This window comes from Sciurus carolinensis, chromosome 13 (assembly GCF_902686445.1).
Source record: "Sciurus carolinensis chromosome 13, mSciCar1.2, whole genome shotgun sequence".
NCBI lineage: Eukaryota > Metazoa > Chordata > Mammalia > Rodentia > Sciuridae > Sciurus > Sciurus carolinensis.
The window spans coordinates 83,206,499-83,222,988 of NC_062225.1; the positions used below are offsets into that span (position 1 = coordinate 83,206,499).

At 38.2% G+C, this 16,490-nt stretch overlaps 1 protein-coding gene across 1 annotated transcript in view; it reads left to right on the plus strand.

The window, feature by feature from the left end:
• Nucleotides 1–16,490, plus strand: part of Nbas (NBAS subunit of NRZ tethering complex) — a 342,733-nt gene that overhangs the window by 21,309 nt on the left and 304,934 nt on the right. The window contains exons 7-9 of the mRNA XM_047522365.1: nt 4,625–4,758; nt 6,405–6,538; nt 8,779–8,877. Of these exons, the coding sequence (XP_047378321.1) occupies nt 4,625–4,758; nt 6,405–6,538; nt 8,779–8,877 (367 nt within the window). The remainder of the gene's footprint in view (nt 1–4,624; nt 4,759–6,404; nt 6,539–8,778; nt 8,878–16,490) is intronic.

The window sequence follows — 16,490 nt, forward strand, 5'->3', positions numbered from 1 at the left end:
TATTTGTACCCAATTGAAATCTCTTAAATTTGTCTTTTTCCACAGAGTTGTTCTTTTTTTAAAATAATAGTACTTTCCACTTTTTCTTTATAAACTGAGGGTTTGTTAATCATGTTTAGACCTTATTGTAGAATTATAAAATTTTTCTCATGTATCTTTTAGTGACTGTATTTTAAACATAAATAATTAGCTTCTCTATGTGTCTTTCTTTCCCCATTAATTTGCACTTGCTCTCTGGTTCCTGACTTAGAAATCAGGATATATGTGAGATTGTTCCTCAAACTCTTCATAGTGCAGGTGAGGAGACTGAGTCCTCAGTGTTCTCCCTAAAGCCTTACTCAGCTGTTTCTGGTAACACTGAGGATAGAATCCATTGTTCTTAGGTTGCTTAGAGTGGTCAGAGAAGGTCTCCTAAGGAAGTGAGATTTAAAGTGAGACTTGAAAAAACAGCCAGTGAGGGGCTGGGGAGATAGCTCAGTCGGTAGAGTGCTCGCCTTACAAGCACAAGGCCCTGGGTTTGACCCCCAGCACCGCAAAAAACAAACAAACAAACAAAAAAAAAACCAGCCAGTGAAAGGTTCAGGGAAAGGGTTTTCTAAGCAAGAAAATAGCATTGGCAAAAGTTGGAGTTGGGAGAGAGCCGGGCAGCTTTCAGGTACTGCAGTGGATGAAAATGTGGACAGGTATGAACAGTTTGACCTTGAAGTGGCAGTTGTCAGGTTGCCATTAATTTGTTCCATCAGCATCTTTGAATACTTTTCAGATAACTCTGTTGACATTTGTTTTGTAAAAATCTACACTTTTCATTCCTTTCCCAAATCACACAGGTACCTGGAAAAGATCCAGCGATAAAGACTTTATTTTCATATTGTTATGTGAAATCTTATCTTGAAATGAAAATGTATCTTTATCTGGGTCAAAACACAGGCTGAGTTTTCTGGAGTTACTGTTTATAACCAGAAGTAATAGTACAAACAAATCCCTTTCAGATGGAACTTATTTTAGAAACAGAATGTACTGCATATGTCTGTTTATCCCATCAAAATGAAATAAGAGGAAAAATCTGTTATCTCAGGTAAGACAATAGTAATAGAAAAATGTTTGCAGAGTTTTCTTAGCACATAAATATTTTTCAGGGCAAAGTCGTCCTCTTGCTGGTTTTTATGCAGCATCTGTGCATATGCAGATTTTTATTCCTGAGTTGTTTATCATTTTGTATCTGCTTCCACACTGGTTTTTCTTTTTAGCTATCTGAAGACATGGAACTGATTTTTCATTTTACTCCCATTTATAAAAAATGGTTTTTATAGAGTTTCTGTAGTGTCTTGGTAGGACTGAATAAAATTGCTTAGACCCTCTTATGTTCAAGGATCTCCCTTGGATTTTTAAATATATTTTTTAACCTATTGATAGTCAAAATGAAGCTCATTGATATCTGGTGTACTTTGCTCATATACACAATATAACAGAGGGCAAGGGAAGTCTGACTTCTACATAGTACCTCTTTCAGGTAGCAGAAGGACCTCAGTTATGTAATGCACACTTAATTGGTGTTCTTTAGGGAAGGTCAGCCCTTACCATTACCTGCCCCATTAATATACGTTTTTTTTCCTGAGACTTAGGCTTCGCTTATTAGTGAAACATAAATCACTCTGTTTCAGGTCTTGGGATGGCAATTAGAAAAAGACATTGTTCCTGATTTTCAGGAACTTCAAAATATGTAGGGCAAATAGTTACATAAACAACATAGTACAATGTGATAAATACTATGAAAGATGTATATACAGCATATTTGGAGGCACTAGAAGAGAGCAGTCAGCCTCAAAGAGTGTCAAGGAAGGAGAAGGTAATATGTAAATTAGACTTGGAAGAATGAGTAAGATTGGAGGGCAGCAGTCCAGGTAAAGGCATCCACGTGTATGAAAGGCAGATTTGCTTACTTGCCAGGAGATTGTGGTGTGGGGGTTATTAGGTGTATGACACAGGAAGTGGTATGAGATGGAACTATAAAGGTATATGATGGGACCTTTTGTAAGGGCCTTTCCTGTATAGTAAGGAGTTTAGACTTGGTTTTGGAAATGAAGACCCTTCAGGGATTTTAAAGTAGCAGAAAGATTTGATTTGTTCATCTCTATTTTAAAGTGTTATCTTTGGATAGTAGAGGCAGGAATAAAAGGGAAGAGACTGAAGGTGGAAAGACCAGTTAGGAAGCTGTTAAAAGAGATGGTGAAAACTGACCTGTGATAGTAGCAAAGAATTGGAGGGAAGGTCACAAATTTCTGAAAATTATTTTTCCTGTCCCTGGGACTATAGTAGACCCAGATACCTCATCCACAGCCACTGGGAAGTCTCCAACTCTGGGTAGAATCACTGTGGAGAGGCCATTCCCAGGTCCCTATGCCACACTTGTGGCTACCAAAGCTACCAAGCTCTTTCACACTCTGAGCCTGTCATCTACCAAGACTAGCACAGCACTGAGTAGGCCCAAGGCCCACACTGTTCTCGGCTGCCTATCACCTAAGTATTCTTATGGCCCAATCTGGCTATAGTTAGCCACAGGCGATGCTGGTCAGGATTGAAGTATGATAGACAGGGGCCCCACATCTTCACTTGTATTAGCACTGGGGCCATTCAGAGACTTTGTCCATGGGCACTGACCTGTAGATGGGGACTGTTAGGATCTCCCCAGTGTTAGGTTTCACCAGCCTGGCACTGCGGAGTTCTATGCTGATGACCTTGTCTTACCCTCAGTGAATGAATGAAATTTTACTCCACTCTAGGTTGTCTAAGTTGGGTAGTAATAGCAAAGGTAATTCGTTGGCTCCAAGTTTGACTCTAAGCTGCCTTGCACCCAAGACTCACAGTCAAAAGAATCTGCAGGGTCTTAGGGGTACACCCAGGCCTGTACCATGGGCTGGCAGTGATGCAGGCTGAGACTTGAATCTCCTGATGTTGGGCCAGTCTAGCAGCTTCTACTGCAAGCACTGGCCTGAGGATAGCAGTGACTGCCTGAAGTTGGGGATGGGGTGTGGAGACGGTCTCTTGGCTACCAAGACTGATATTCTCGGAGTTACAGCTGAGTTTTACAGCTTCAGGGACTTGGGAGTTTGAGGGACTGAGCGTGCCGAGCATACTCCAAGGCTGGCAGTGATGCAGGCCAAAACATCAGTCTGTCCTACTGGTGCACAGTTCTCTGCCTGATGCCAGTATAGATCTGGAGGTTCCATCTGTGAGCTCTGGTTTAGGTGTGTGGCCTTTGGGGTTTGCCTGGTTTTCCGTCTCATTGAGCTCCAAGACAAAGTCCTGTGCTAGTTTTCATGACCTGCTTCCTAGCTGGCAGAGTCTTGATTCTTTTCCTCCTCAAGGTTGGAGGAGAGGTAGTGGAGGTGTTACTTGCAACCTGGCTAATGCAGTGCCAGTGGCCCAGTTTGTGGGTATTGACTTGGGGGTAGAGGTCATAGGTCTCTGCCTGGCACTGGGCTTTAGGTCTAAGGCCTGGACTTAATCCCTCCTCTCCTCCCAAGTGGGAGGCATCTCTTTCAGTGCTGCTTGGAGCTGGGACTGAGGGTGTTATAGAGGCTGTGCCTCTGTTCCTGGTTAGACAGACACAATTTTGTAGATAGATGTAATTTTTTTTTCCAAAAGGACAGCTTCTTAGAGCCATTTTTTGTTCTGTAGAAGTCTGCGGTTTCTCTGAATAACTAACTCAAAATATGCTGAAGAGGTGTTGGATTTGGGGTGGGCTATTTTTCTCTCCCACAGAAGCAATCCTAAGGCCCTGACCAAGCAGTACTGACAAGTAAGCTTGCTGTGTGGGCAGGCAGGTTGCTGAGATTCCGGGGTGTTCTGCTCTTGACGCGTGTGTTACCTTGCGTCTCTTAATCATCTGGAGTTCTGACAAGAGAAAGCATTTATCCTACCTATCTCTTCAGTTCTGAGATTCTAAAAGGGGAACTAGAAGCCAGTAAAATACAATAATAAAAACTTAAAACCTAACACAGGTTAGAGTTTCATAACCTCTTTTTTTTTCTCTTACAGCCAATATCTTTCATATTCTACTGAAAAATTCAAAGAAAAAAATTTTAGGAGCTGGATTATTAGGATTATTTTAAGGTGTTGATTATAAAATCTTATATGATTGACTAAAAACTGTTCTGTTGCGTCTGTCTAAATATATGTATGTGTGTATCTGTATGAAATTCCTTTTATTTGTATCGTCTTGACATCTGTATTTGATATATTTAAAGATCTCACTTAAACTTCTCAAATTGTGCTTTTAGAGGAACCAAACTAATTGGATTGGAATTATTTTCTATCTATTTTCTAGACTTTTGTTCTCAGTTTTATTTTTGAGATATATTATTTCTGAGCCTTCACCAGATTAGGGCATGCTTAGCATTCATCAGCCCTCTGGTGTCAGACTTTGCTTCTAAAATAAGAGAGAATATGCCATGATTTACATTTGACTTGGAATGGATTTCTGGGAACTGTTCTTTTCTATTGATTGAAGTTTTATAGATCCTTGGAGATAATGCTATACAGTTGAATACATCCTTTAGTTGCAGTTACTAAAATGTTAACTATCATTATGACATATTGTTAAAAGCACCTCTTTTTGTTCCAGTTCCAAAAGACCCAAAGCCCCAGTGGAGACGGGTAGCATGGAGTTACGATTGCACGCTGCTGGCCTATGCTGAAAGCACAGGAACTGTGAGAGTGTTTGATCTCATGGGAAGTGAACTATTTGTCATCTCTCCGGTATGTGTATTCCTTCAGCTGATGACGTTTGTTGCTATTGTTGTTGCTTTCTATGTGTAGGTAATCTATGCTTTTTAGTTTATAGCCTTCTTCCTCAAGTGAACGAGATACAGGGGCAGTAGAGCAGTGGTTCTAACTCTGGCTGTATCTTAGAATCACCTGGGGTTTTTATAAAGAAAAGAGAAACGAAACCAAAATACATTACTGGATTGCCCAGGTTCTACCCACAAGATTCATTTGTATGTAGTTGATCTGTACAGGAGCTGAGGATTAATATTTGCAAACTGTTCAACTTATTCTGATGAGAAGTTAGAGTTGAGAACGTTGTTTTTTTTTTTCATTCAAAAATAACGAATGTAAAAACCTGGAAAAAGTGCCTTGGGCTCTTGGAACCAAACAAAGGAGTTCAGATTACTATTTTCTAGCCTAGTATATTAGGAAATATAATGCAAGGTACATATGTAATCAAATATAATTTAAAATTTTCTAGTAGCTATAATAAACAGGTAAGATTTCTTTGGTTTATTTGAGCTAGTATATTCAAAATATTATCTCAACATATAATCATAAAATATTAATGAGATATTTTACTTATGTCTTCTGTATTAAATCTTTGAAATTTCATGTATATTTTTATATTTATGGTATAGCTCAATTTGGACTAGGCAGTATCAGGTGTTCAATGAGTGGTTCTAGGCTATGAGGAACCATTAGTGTTGGGGAGAAAAAACTTTACTCTCAAATTTAGTTGTTGAGAGATTGCCAATGAAACTGACGAGATGGATTAACAGGACAAATGGTATACAGATTTTATTAATGCTTTTGCATGCCTGGACCTTCCCAGAAATTGACAACTCAAGGAAGCAGATAGACTCAGGGACTTATATACTATTTTAATAAAGGTCTATAAACTGGGAAAGTGCCTAGGAAATATGTGAAATTAACTGCTGGAAGATGAGGGTTATTTAATGAGGTCTGTTTCTGCAGACTCACTTTAGTATGACTTGCACTCTCCTCTTCCTGGCACAGAGAGGCACCTTCCTGAAGAAAAATTTTTTGCCTTGTTTTTAGGCAGAGAACTTTGCTGCATTCCTTGGTTCTCAGTTGCCTTCTGCTCAAAATGATTTTTATGTCAAAATAGAATATTTTGTAGTGACATATTCTGATTACCTTTAAGGGAATAAACTTTATTATGTGTACTTCCCAAGGTGTTCATACCTTCGATCTTTAGCAATATAGCCTGATAGTTAGTTGATGGAAAAGGTTGATAACGAGTGCAAATTTTAAATGACCTTTCCTTTAAGTTACTCATTAGGCAAATGGAAAGTACTTGGGGTTGGTTTTGTTTTGTTTTTAGCGTAGACTACTGCTAGCAGCAGAAATTAACATTTGAGAGCTTATATTTGGAGTTTCGAGTCCATATAGTGGGCTTCCTTGTTTCCTCCTGACCTTCCCACCCTCCCTCCTTCCTCCCTTCCTGTGAATAGAAATTTACTTACCTGTGTGAACATCTCAGAGAGATGCTGTGGTTGGGAGAATTGGTCTAGATTAGAGTATCAGAGCCAGTGTCTTGGATATCCTCCAGTTAAGCATGTGTTAACTTGTATCTACTCTTTTTAGTAACTTAATTTCTCTGTCTTCTACAGGCATCTAGTTTTGTTGGTGATTTGAGCTATGCCATTGCTGGGTTGATATTTTTAGAATACAAAGCAAGTGCACAGTGGTCTGCAGAACTCCTGGTCATCAATTACCGGGGAGAACTTAGAAGTTACCTTGTGAGGTAAAAATGTACTTTGGGAAGTCATATTTGATACCTTGTTTATTTCTCACGTTTAGTGTCAGATGTCTTTTTTCTTCTACCATGCAAATATGATTGGAGAGTTGAAAGAATTGTGTATTGAACACCCATATATTTTTTGCTGGATTCTATCCTTAGGATTTCACGTACTTGCTATATCACTTTTTTGACCATCTATTCATCCCTGTCTCCAATTACTAATCAGTTTTGTAATGTATTTCAAAATAAGTTGGAGATGTCAGCACTCAAATACTTCAGCATTCATATCATTAATTAGAATTCAACATTTGCTTATAGTTTTCTTTTGGGGTAAAAATGGCATATAATATACACAAATGTTGATTATACCCAGTAGTGAATTATGACAAATGTATCATTTGTGCCATTCACATCCTTGTCAAAGTACAAAAAATTGATATCATGCTAGGAAGTTCCCTCTTCCCACTGTTGCAGGACTGGGGCCTTCTGAGAAACTACAGCAGCACAAAGACCCCTCTTCAAACCTTAATTCTTGTGATCAAGTCAACGATTTCAGGCATGTCACTTAGAGTAACAGGCATGAGTTTATTGAAGGGATAGAAAAAAGGAAAGGGAGAGAGTGGGTTCCCTCAAGAGAGGAGAGGGACTGTGTGCTCTCCCACATTCCAGTTTTATTGGAGATCCCAGAGCAGTTTCCAGAGTGTCCTACCCAGGTCCACCTCTTGACTTTTGACTGACATCAGACTTTCAAGTCCCTGCTGTCATGACAACTCTAGGTCACTCTGGCCCATGCTGACTGGTCCTAATTGGATTCCTTTTTTTTTTTTTGTAAGTTGTAGAGGACACAATACCTTTTAATTTAGTTTCATGTAGTGGTGAGGATTGAACCCACTACCTCACACATGCTAGGCAAGCGTTCTACCACTGAGCTATAACCCCAGCCCTCTAATTGGAGTCTTAACCATAAATTCTCACAAATTTTTTTGGTTTTATGGTTAGAAGGAATTATCTCCCTGAGTTTTGGAATTTGGTCACTGGAAAGGTCACAAAAGTCTCCCCCTTTGGGTAACTGGGGTTCCTCTTATTGACATTATTTTGGGCCTGTGTTTCTCCTGCAGATAACAGGTAGTTTACTGAGGAATATGACATAGCTTGTCCACTTAAGCCAGGCAGGGCTGCAGGTAAATTGCTTCTTAGAAAAGAAAGCATGTGGGGGTCAATGCAGTGGGTCCATTTTATAGAAGTATTCCCTTAACCTATGTTCTCACCATTTGCATCTCTCTGTCCCCTATCACCAGTACATCTCTTTCTATGTCCATACCCAGAAAAACTATTGTTTAAACAATTTTTAGGTGGGGGATGTGGGGCAGGAGAAGAATGGAGGAACTTTGGATTGTGTGGAGAAAAATGGGGTGGGAGGGGGTCAGGGAAAGAAAGATAGTGAACTGAGACAGACATTATTACCCTATGTACATGTATGATAACATGAATGGTGTGAATCTACATTGCATACAACCATAGAAATGAAAAGTTGTGTACAATGAATCAAAAATGCAGTCTGTAAAAATAAAAATTAAAAAAATTCAAAAAAATTACACCTAAAAAAATAAGGCACAGATTTTCTTTGAAAATATTTCACTCCTTCAATAAAAAGAAAGGTGAGAGTAAATGTCTCAAACCCATTTTCAGTTAAAAAAAAAAAAAATCATAGATTAGTTTCACCTATTCTAGTAATTGACATTGATGGACTCACACCATGTAGTCTTCTGTTCATGTCTTTCTTTCAGCGTATTTTGATATTCATCAATATTTTTATGCATACTGGTACTTCATTCTTTTTTCCTGATTAGCATTTCGTGATTACTGTATATTGACATAGAGACATAGATACCTCACGGTTGGTTTATGCATTCCTCTGTTGAGACCTCCAAGTGTCCAGTTTGGGCTATTGTGATTACAGTTCTTATGCCCATTCTTGTGTAAGTCTTTATGGTCATATGTTTGCATTTTTCCTGTGTCGTCAACATCTAGTGGGATCACTGGGACATAGGGTGGATATAGTTTATTTTTATAAGAAACTAGCAGAATCTTTACCAAAATATTTGTGTCAATCACATTTCTACATGTCGGCATTCTGCTTGTTTTGCATTCTCAACAATATTTGGTGTTGACATCTTGTTGATATTTAATGATATCCATTGTGGTTTAATGATATTTTTTCATATTTACCTTCTTAAATTTAGTGTGGGAACAAATCAGAGCTACCAAGAGAGTCACAGTTTCAACTTCAGTACTTACTATCCTCATGGAATAAACACTGCTATTTACCACCCTGGTCATAGGTAAGCAACCATTTGCTCTCATATTTAGTGGAATATTGAGTGTATATGGAAATCTTGATTCAGCAAGAAGAAATGATCCATTCTGTGTCTTACTTTGGCTTCTTCATTCCATACTCTTGTATACCATTAAGCTTAATATCTGTAATATTGTTGTAGTCATCTTCTGATATTTTATGCTTATCTGTCTGGCCAATGGAAATTCTCCAAGCCAGATGGGGCACTGGGAATATTCATTGAATAATTTATTTTCTCTAGCCCTCTGAATCATTCTTTCATCTTAAGATGAGTATTATACCTAATTCCTAGCATTATTGAGAAAACTAATAAAGTACTGCATATAAAGTGCTTTCACATGGAAGGTCCTCAGTAGATGGTACTTTTCTTCTCCTTTCTTTCCTTGCAGGTTAGTGCTAGGTTGGCTGGGTGTTGGTTGCACAGTTCCTTACAATAATTGTAACACATTCTTCAGGGATTCTACGTCTCCATTGTTTGTCATTTATATTGAAGTTCACTAGGAACTTTTGGCATTTTTTTACTTCCAGTGATTTCTCCTCTTAAATTTTTTAAAAAATATGTTTTTGGATGTTGATAGACCTTTGTTTTATTCATTTATCTATATGTAGTGATGAGATGAACCCAGGACCTCATGCATGCTAGGCAGGCACTCTACAATCCACAATCCCAGCCCCTCAATTTTGTTTTAAGAATGCAGTTTACATATATTTTCTAAGTTAACCAAGGTAATTGTTTGATTTTCTAAGTTGAAAGAGCGTCAAATTTTGAGTCAGATGTATCTAACTCGAGTTTTGACTTTTAGGACTAATTTGTGTTTATTGGTTAGTCCTTAAACTTTCTGACCCTCAAATACTTAAATCTTTTTTTGATTGAAAATGTATGCAAGTTTTGTGTTCCATTCAGTCATAGGTGTCTGTTTTTCATTCACAATTTTATTATTTTTATACTGCAAAAGAATACAATCACATACCCCATACTGAAGTCCCCTTTGTGCTCCTCCATGATGCCATCTTTAACATGCTCTCAGAGATAATGACTCTACTGAACTTTGTGTATCATCCCCTTGCTTTCTTTATTTTTTTTTATCACTTAGTCATATTTAGTTTTGCTATTTTGACTTTATATAAATGGAATCACACAGAAGACATTGTAGGTCTTTGTGACTTGCCTTTTAACTTACTCTTGTTCATTCGTTTTTTTAGCAACTATGAGGATGTTTCATTTAATGAATAATATGTAACATCCATTCTCTTATAGAAGAAAATTTGTTTCCAGTTTTTTTTGATATAACAATAAATATAGTGGTAAAATTACATTATTTTAGCACCTTTGTGTCAGAATTTTCTGTAGGATATATAACTAGGAGAAGAATTGCTTGGGGCTTGTTGGGAAAGTATATCTTAAACTTATCTAGGTAAAGTCCAGTGTTTTCTTTAGTAGTTACAATAGCATACAATCCCATTAGCAGTCTATGAAAGTTTCTTTCACATTTTCATTGATAATCTTGATGATGGAAATGTCAGACTTTTAAATATTTGTTGGTTTGGTAGAGATTAAAAAAATCTTACCATGGTTCAATTTGCATTTCTCTGATTAGTGATGAGGTTGAACAACTTTTTATGTTATTGGCCACTCTATTTTGTGATCTATAAAATGCTTCATCATATATATATTTTTGTTGTTGGGTAGTTGGTCTTGTATGACCTGGATATTAATTTTGGATCTGTTATATGCATGGTTTCTCAAGATTTCTTTTAAAATTTTTTTCTTAGATTTACTTTATGATATATGCATCATAATTTCAAATATTAGATAGTTCTAAAAACTTTTTTTTTTTTTTTTTTGGTGGTACTGGAACCCAGGGCCTTGTGCTTGTGAGGCAAGCACTCTACCAACTGAGCCTCCTCCCCAGCCCTGGGTAATCAGTTTTAGCTACATTATTTTGATTGCTTTCATGCATCTGAATAAAATGCTTCCATTGTTACTTTTTGATTTACAACTTTGTGTATTTATTGATTTCTCCTTGGAAGATGGATGCTAAGTTTCTTACTTTACTACATGCATGTACACTAAACCTTTGCTTGGTCTGTAATATTTATATCATAATTTTTTAGGATGAATATTATTATGGTTATATAGATACTATTTGCAGGTGAGACAAGAAGTTTTTATAGTATTCCATGATTGCTTTTCAATGTTATTTATTTACTTAGTAAACATTTATCGATGTCTTACTTATTGCTATTGACTATTCCAGGTGCTTGGGATGTGTGCTCCCTATGAAACTTAACCTCTAGCTAGGCTAGCAGATAATGAACAATGAACATACAATATATGGAGACCTGATAAGTGCTATGGCAAAAAAATGATCAGAGGTGCAGATTGGAAACATGGAGAGGGTGCAGGTGATAACTTTAAACGGATTGCTAGGTTGCCCTCCTCCTTGAAAGTGATATTTGCCCTAAGACTTGTGAAAGGTGAGAGTAGTTGTTATTTGAATATCTGGGAGAAGAAGTTTCCACACAGTGAGGGAACAGGCCCTGAGTTGCGAGTGTACTTGACATTTTCTAGGAACAGCAAGGAAGTAAGTTTGGATGAAGCAGATTGAGTAGAGTAACAAGTGGAGGTCAGAAAGCTAATGGTAAGTGCTGATCCTGCAGGGCTTTGCAGCCCACCCATAGATACATGTGTCCTTACTTGTTACATCTGTTCTCCTTACTGTTAATATTGCAGTTAATATATATATATATATACACTTTTAATTGCCCAAGTTTTAAAATGTACTTATCACAGATTTACCCCTAAACTCACTTTGTTGGGTATAAATCTTCCTTCAGTACATCACATACATGAGTGGTGTGTTAAGTTTCACCTCAAAGAGGTATCTCAGAATTTGCTCATTTGTTCCACTTTAGATTTCTACCTGCTGCGTAGCAATTGACTTGGAACTTCACCCTCATCCTGAGAATTGCTTTTCTATTTCTCTTTTGTTTAAATATTTTCCTGAATCTCTCTCTCTCTCTTTTTTTTTTTTTTTCTGTGTAGGTTTATTTCACTGTTTTGGTGAATCTTACAACTTCTATAACATCCCATGAAAGAGGACATGGGGAGTATATTTTCTGAAGTCCTGTATGTCTGAAAATGACATTCTTCTATTTGCATGCATAATTGATAGTTGGGCTTAACAGAATTGTAGGATGGAAATGATCTTCCCTTAGAATTTGGAAGGTATTGCTGTATTTTTTTCTGTTTTGTAGTATTATTGTTAATAATTTTAACATCATTCTGGAATGAAGCCCATTTACATTCTTTGTGTTTTGTTCCCCTTCTCTCTGGAAACTGATTTTCTTTTTCCCCCAGTGTTCCATGCTATGAGTTGGATTCGGTTTTTAGTACCTACCTTGCTGGCTCCTTAGTTTGGATACTCATAATCCTCCCTTTTTTAGAAATACCAGGTTGCCATGAGGAAGCAAACACATGCAAAGCAAACCATACTTCTGCAGAAGGGTATGCTACCGAACAGTCTGGCAGAAACCACACTTGGTTGTGTAGACAACCCTTTTTTTTTTTTTTAAGAAGACAGGGATTTATTAGAAGGTGCACTCCATGTAGATCATCCAGAACTGACTCCCCGCATCACACTGCACTAGGAGGGAGCTGCTGACTCTCTTCTAATCAGGACTGCAGTGCCACTGCTACAAACAGAAAAGATGGTGATGTGGTGCACCTGCTGTCATCAGCACCTGCAGAATAAATGGTCCACAGCCAGCCTCCTTGTTCTTATAAATCAAGGGTAGTCATGGAGACTCTGCTGACATAGCACAGGAAAACCAAGTAACTTTCAAAATTGTTTAATGCAGTCCCTTCCGTTTCTACTCTCCACATCCCACGTGCACCTGTTTTGCCAAAACACCATCTCAAATCACAGCTAAGAACCAGAGAAATGTAGTTTTCAGTTTTCTTGCCAGTAGTGGAAAGACAACTACAAGGAGAGGATGGCTGTGGAGTGCCACCTCACCATGTCTTCCCCACAGCCTGCCTCGAAACTTCCTGTTAAGTGACAAGACTTCTTTCCTGCTTAAGCCAGCAAAGCAGTGTGACACAGGAGGGTACAGAACGAGAGCTGGGGCTCAGGTCTTCCGAATCTCAACTTCATTCTCCCACATGGTACATAGCTCATAAACTTTGGCCTCCTTGCCTCTTTCATCCCCCATGAGTAGTTACACTATGGAACGCAAGGATGCAGAGATGAGACTTCCCAGGGGAGGTGGTGTCATGGCCAAGTCAAGTCAGAAGAGGCCTTTCCTGCAGGCAGGTGTGTCCTCCTTCATGCCTGGACTCAGAGGTCGTCTTATCCCCAGACTGGGATGCTACATGTGACAGATACTGCTCAATGGAGAAGTGTCTCAAATGCCAGTCTTGGGCTTGGGGTGTGGCTGGGAAGTAGAGAACTTGCCAGTGTGTGAGGTGCGTGGTTCAGTCCCAGTTCTTTAAGCTCTACTTCCATTTGCCTCTAATAGGGACAGTGCTTGAGGCTAATTTGTAGAATTCAAGAAATTCAACTTCACGATATCCGGTTTCCTTTTGGTAGTTAGGTTAGATTTTCTTGGTGCTCAGTTTCACTGCCTGTTTTTCTTCCTAACTCAGCACTGCCCGTTGTTCTGATAGGAGGAGCTCAGAGCTACCATCTGTGTAATTGACTAATTTCAAAATTGGGGTGGGCAAAGGGAAGGGCTGTAGTTAAAATGGGTATGATTGGTTCTTATATTTCAATTAAGACTAAATACTCTATTCTGAAAATGGACCATAGGACTTTTCTATTTCTTTTTTATTTACATTTTTATTTTTATTTTTTATTTTTTGTGGTGCTGGGGATCGAACCCAGGGCCTTATGCTTGCAAGGCAAGCACTCTATCAACTGAACTATCTCCCCAGCCCTTAAATTTTTATTTTTACAGACTGCATTTTGATTCATTGTACACAATTGGGATACAACTTTTCATTTCTATGATGCATGATGTAGATTCACACCATTCATGTCATCATACATATACTTAGGGTAATACTGTCTGTCTCATTCTACTCTTTTCTTTCCCCATCCCCTCCCGCCCCATTCTCCTCTGCTCTATCCAAAGCTCCTTCATTCTTCTTTTCCCCCACCTCTCCCGTTATGTATCGTCATCAAACTTATCAGAGAAAACTTTTGTCCTTTGGTTTTTTGGGCTTGGCCTATTTCACTAAGCATGATATTCTTCAACTCCATCCATTTACCAGCAAATGCCATAATACAATAATATTATTCTTTATGGCTGAGTAATATTCCATTGTGTGTATATACCACAGTTTCTTTATCCTTTCATCAGTTGAAAGGCATCTTGATTGATTCCACAATCTAGCAATTGTGAATTGAGCTGCTATGAACATTGATGTGGCTACATCACTGTAGTATGCTGATTTTAAGTCCTTTGGGTATAAACCAAGGAGTGGGATAGCTGGATGAAATGGTGGGTCCATTCCAAGTTTTTTGAGGAATCCCCTTACTGCTCTCCAGAGTGACTGCACCAATTTGCAACTCCACCAGCAATGTATGAGTGTGCCTTTTTCCCCACATCCACGCCAACACTTATTATTGCTTGTGTTCTTGATAATAATCATTCTAATTGGAGTTAGATGAAATCTTTGGGTGGTTTTAATTTGCATTTCTCTAATTACTAGAGATGATGATCACTTTTTCATATATTTGTTGACCACCTGTATATCTTCTGTGAAGTGTCTGCCCAGTCCCTTAGCCCATTTATTGATTGGGTTCTTGTATTTTCGGTGTAAAGTTTAAGTTCTTCTTCTTTTTTTTTTTTTTTTTTTTTTTTTTTGTGGTACTGGGGATCGAACTCAGGGCCTTGTGCTTGCGAGGCAAGCACTCTACCAGCTGAGCTATCTCCCCAGCCCAAGTTTAAGTTCTTTATATAAATTCTGGAGAATAGTGTGCTGTCTGAAGCGTGTGTGGAAAAGATTTTCTCCTACTCTTTAGGCTCTCTTTTCACATTATTGACTGTTTCCTGTGCTGAGAAAAAGCTTTTTAGTTTGAATCTGTCCCATTTATTGATTCTTGATTTTATTTCTTGTGCTGTGGGGGTCCTGTTAAGGAAGTCTGGTCCTAAGCCAATGTGATGGAGATTCAGGCCTACTTTTTCTTCTATTTGGTGAAGGGTCTCAGTTCTAATTCCTAGACCCTTGATCCATTTTGAGTTGAGTTTTGTATAGGGTGAGAGATAGGGGTTTAATTTCATTGTGCTGTGTGTGGATTTCCAGTTCTGCCAGCACCATTTATTGAACAGGCTATCTTTTCTCCATTGTATGTTTTTGGCTTCTTTGTCTAGTATGAGATAACTGTATTTACGTGGGCATGTCTGTGTCTTCTATTCTATGCCATGGGTATGCTCTTCTGCCAAGCTGATTCCGAGCATGCGTTTGATTCCTTGTGGCACCCAGAAGGGATAGATTTAAAATGGCCACCATTTTATCTTATGTCCCAATTAAGGCTAAATATTGTATTCTGAATATGGATCACTAGACTTTCTATTTCCCACACTTTTGAGAGAATTGTTTGAATTAGTTCTTCAATTTTTTTCTCCCCACTGTTTTCTGGAGCTTTTATTATTTAGATGCTGTTCCTGGGATTGCTTTCAATTTTCTTACTTTTTTCTCTCCCCCACCCCTTTGTTTTTATTGAAAAAAGAGAAGTAAATTTTATTCTACAAAAGTAAATAGACTTGCTGAAGAAAGTAGTTGTTACTAAAAACTTGGTCCTTGTCCTCTGCTAATCCAATAACGAGGACACAGTTTTCAGAAAGGCTTATTGCTTTGTGAGTAATGGAGAAACACGAGAGAGTATTGCCCCACAGGCTTGGATTCTGCCCGTTGGGTAGCGGGGTTTTTAAAGAAGTGATTCAAAGGCTACATTTGGGGTGTCCCCTGGCCAGTGGTGGGGGGCGATAGTAATTTCTTAGCTCTTCTCAGGCCATTCCAGAAGTCTGAGTTTCTTGGTTCCAATGATGGAGTGAGTTGGACAGATAACTTGACCTAGGATGGTGAATAAAGGCATTTCTGTTTCTCCCACAATTAGGGAGGGGGAGAGGGAGGAGAAGAAAAATCATGTCCATTTTAACATAAGCCTCAGTTGCGGAGCTGTATTCAAAGTGGGAGGCAAACTACTGTTACAGTTGGAAACACTTTTGACCTTTGTAAACCTACTGAGTTATTGATACTGTTGTAAAAAAAAATCTGTATTCTGGTTAATTTTTTTCTTAATAAATTTTCTATTTTTCTGTTCATTCTTTGTCAAAATATTCATTTTGCTTTTAGTTTCAGTTATGTTTTTCATTTCTAGAAGTTTTTTGTAGTTCTTTAAAAAATCTTAAGGGAGAAAAACTGTTTTCTGTGAAATGTAAAATGTTTTGAGATGTAAGTATCTGGCACATAATGGATATTCAGGAGATGATAGATGTGATTATTGTTAATGATTGATTAAGTATTCCTTTTGATGCATGTGACTTCTGTTTTGAAGGGTCAGTTGTTGCCAGGTGTAGTGGTACACACCT